This window comes from Brachyhypopomus gauderio, chromosome 5, assembly GCF_052324685.1.
Source record: "Brachyhypopomus gauderio isolate BG-103 chromosome 5, BGAUD_0.2, whole genome shotgun sequence".
NCBI classification, from domain to species: Eukaryota; Metazoa; Chordata; class Actinopteri; order Gymnotiformes; family Hypopomidae; genus Brachyhypopomus; species Brachyhypopomus gauderio.
In genome coordinates, this window is record NC_135215.1 from 20,582,107 (window position 1) to 20,585,140 (window position 3,034).

Below are 3,034 nucleotides of genomic sequence, written 5' to 3' on the forward strand. Positions count from 1 at the left end.
TCTTCCTCATTATTTGACAGACAACCTTGTGATCAACCCATGACTCAGGCACCATGGTAAGAATCAGACAACAGTCCACAGTTGTACATTATTGTGTGTACATTCACAGTTGTACATTCTTCTGCCAAAAATCTACCATTTTGAGCTTGTCTGTGGACAGTGGCTTAAGAAAAGTTTCGTAGAGAAGAGGAAGAGAAAGAAAAACACTCCTTTAGTGATGCTTTTAATCTAATATTATTTCCACATAAATACAATTTCAGCATTTCAGCAATAACATGTTTGGTACACTTATATGGCGCTCTTCACCAAATGGAATAATAAAAAAAAACCCACAAAAACCTATAAACACTAATACAAGTCAACAGAAAAAGGTTATATTAATGTATTCTTATGGACTGCCTCAAGAGTGTTGCTTTACACAACAGTATACTTGAATGTAAGGACACCTATATAGACAATAGCTTAAATAATAGATTCTGTTCGCATTACTAAGAACTTGAGTCTAACCATTAAGACTTTCTTGTAAACATATGTAGAATAGACTCCAAATGGCGTAGCCCACAAGAACAACATCAGATGATGCATATCAGATCTTCAGCAGCCATGAAATATCAAGAAATAATTCTCAAGTTACATGACTTATAAATTTAATTCTTTGTCTTCCAGCAACAGTGAATCACAAAATACAACAAGGACATAACTCACTACTTCAACAGGCATGAATTAAACCTTTTTATGACTAGATAAAAAAGAAAGCACATTAAACACCGTCTTTCTGCCATGAGCTCCTGTCCCTTTGTTTAATCCATGAACCTCCGGTTCTGGTTCGCACCAAACAGGGCAACTCTGATTTCAGGCATCATCTGAGGAGGAAAGTAAAAACAAAACAAATCCTGAATTAGGAAAAACATGTGAAGTCTGAAGCTGTGATATCTGTGCTCAACAGTTTACCTGGGTGACTTAGGGTTGAAAACATCGTCTAGGTTTCAGCAAATGTCATTGAATTCACCATTGAATACCATTTAAAAGTACCGCTCGGCTCTACCACTGGCAACAGAACTAGACCGAACAAAAGCTGCTGCGGTTGTCAGGAGCTTGGAAGGAGACGTCTGTGCCTCCTGCCATCTAAAGGACTGATGCATAGGTAAGTCACAGCACCAAAATAAAACCCAAAATTTCCCAAAAATATTTCCCCTCAGGCACCCATCTACATAGCACTGTACCCAGGGCTCCTTGTGAAACACAAAATGGCTGAATCCTTATTTAATGTTATATGCTGAAAACATAGCTTCCTAAACATTTTATTTCTGGGTGTCACTTTTCTGTGTTTGTACTTTACCTGCTGTGCGAGGAGATCGAGACGGCTCTCCAAAGTGTTGGACACTTTGATCTTCCCATCTGAGTTATATATCTCAACACCACCAGAGCTAAGCAGAGAGGAAAACACCATATGGTTTCAAACACTGCGCTACCAGGCTTCACATTCAGAACACTAAAAACAATAAAACTCTTGAAAACCCCAAATACGTCATTGAATTGTGTCTTTTCACAAGTGAAAACCTTTTTGTGAAATCCAAAATGCTACTCACACTTCTGGATTGAGGAAATTGTCTTGGTCGATTCGGACTTCTAGATTGTTCTTGACAGCAGCTTTGTAGATGGGGATGTTTTTTTGCACAGCGGTCTGATCAGAGAGAGAGAGAGATTACTGCCTAAGTGATCTTTACCCCAACAGACTATGAGAGGCTCTTAACTGTCCAGTGGCCTCGTACCAGATCCTGTAAAAACTGACCTGCACCAAGGACAGGTCCTGCTTGCGACAGCGGATTGTCACTTTGGTCTCAAGCAGCTGGTAGAAGCCCTAAAATCCAGAAAGTAAAACAATGACACAATCAGTTCAATGAATATAAGTTTACCTTGAAAAGCAGGACATCTGAGTGTGTCCAAAAGCATTTCAGATCACCTCTGTTCATGTACTGAAAAACGTCCTTTCAAAATGACACATGAGTAAAAGTAGCATGTCTTGAAGCTCACCTGCAGAACCAGCCCATCCATGAGGGCAGAGTACCTTGTTGGGTCTCTGGCTATTTTGGCCAGCCTCTGTCGTGCTTCGTTCAGCAGGTCCTGCACAAAAACACCATGGCTAAACCGGTTAGAAACATGCAAGCTGTGCAGTTACTCCAGACCTGCCCCACCATCTGCACCAAAAACGGAAGCACAGAGATACGAACCGAGATCATGTCATCACGCGCCTTAAGCACCTTCAGTCTGGCCTGGTTCATCAAGTTTGACATCTGACTGTAAGAGTAAGAGAACGATCTATCATGTTTCGATCCCTACGCTGTTCCTCCATAAGTACTACATACATATCCATCAGATTATCTATGCTTGTGCTGGATGATTATTTTAGCGCTATGATTTTGTGTCACCAGACCAGTTCTCTCTGCAGAGAATATGACTCACATTTTCTTCTGCTGCTCAATTTGTTTTTCCTTCTTTTCATAGTACTCCATGATCTTCAACCTCTGGGTCTGCACTAGACGACCCTTCTCAATGTTAAACTCTTCTTCTGCCTACAAGGGAAGACAGGCTTGGTTTAGGGTTCCACCAGTTTATTGAAGGTAAAGTCTTTACTCTAGAGCCCACACTGAAAAATATAACTTCTCAGTAACATAGCTTATAATTAATAACAATGTTTTTAGACAGTCACATTTGTTACTACATACAGGCCATGATCATGTTTATCTGGGTTTACCTTGGCATCAATCTCTTCTGCCTTTTCATTGGCCTCCTGCTCAATGAAAGCCATCATGTGCTTGATCTGGTGAGAAAAGGAAAGGGCTGAATATTAAATGGTATTAAAATGATTCAATAAAAAACCCACTGACTCTGGGGAATTCTCCTCAGGAATAAGCAGAGACCACCAAAATGAAGTAATTAAACTGTAATTGTAGAATGCAATTAATGAACATCTGAATTTGAGCTTCACAGACATAACATTTTCTTATTACTGTTGCATGACTGTATCTACTGA

General features: G+C 39.9%; 1 protein-coding gene across 1 annotated transcript in view; it reads right to left on the reverse strand.

Moving 5' to 3' along the window:
* Positions 1 to 206: 206 nt before the first annotated feature.
* atp6v1e1b (ATPase H+ transporting V1 subunit E1b) overlaps positions 207 to 3,034 on the reverse strand; it is a 3,695-nt gene continuing 867 nt past the window's right edge. The window contains exons 2-9 of the mRNA XM_077006366.1: positions 2,756 to 2,821; positions 2,464 to 2,573; positions 2,232 to 2,298; positions 2,035 to 2,124; positions 1,793 to 1,861; positions 1,590 to 1,684; positions 1,340 to 1,427; positions 207 to 863 (exon numbers count right to left, since the gene is read on the reverse strand). Of these exons, the coding sequence (XP_076862481.1) occupies positions 801 to 863; positions 1,340 to 1,427; positions 1,590 to 1,684; positions 1,793 to 1,861; positions 2,035 to 2,124; positions 2,232 to 2,298; positions 2,464 to 2,573; positions 2,756 to 2,821 (648 nt within the window). The 3' untranslated portion in view covers positions 207 to 800. The remainder of the gene's footprint in view (positions 864 to 1,339; positions 1,428 to 1,589; positions 1,685 to 1,792; positions 1,862 to 2,034; positions 2,125 to 2,231; positions 2,299 to 2,463; positions 2,574 to 2,755; positions 2,822 to 3,034) is intronic.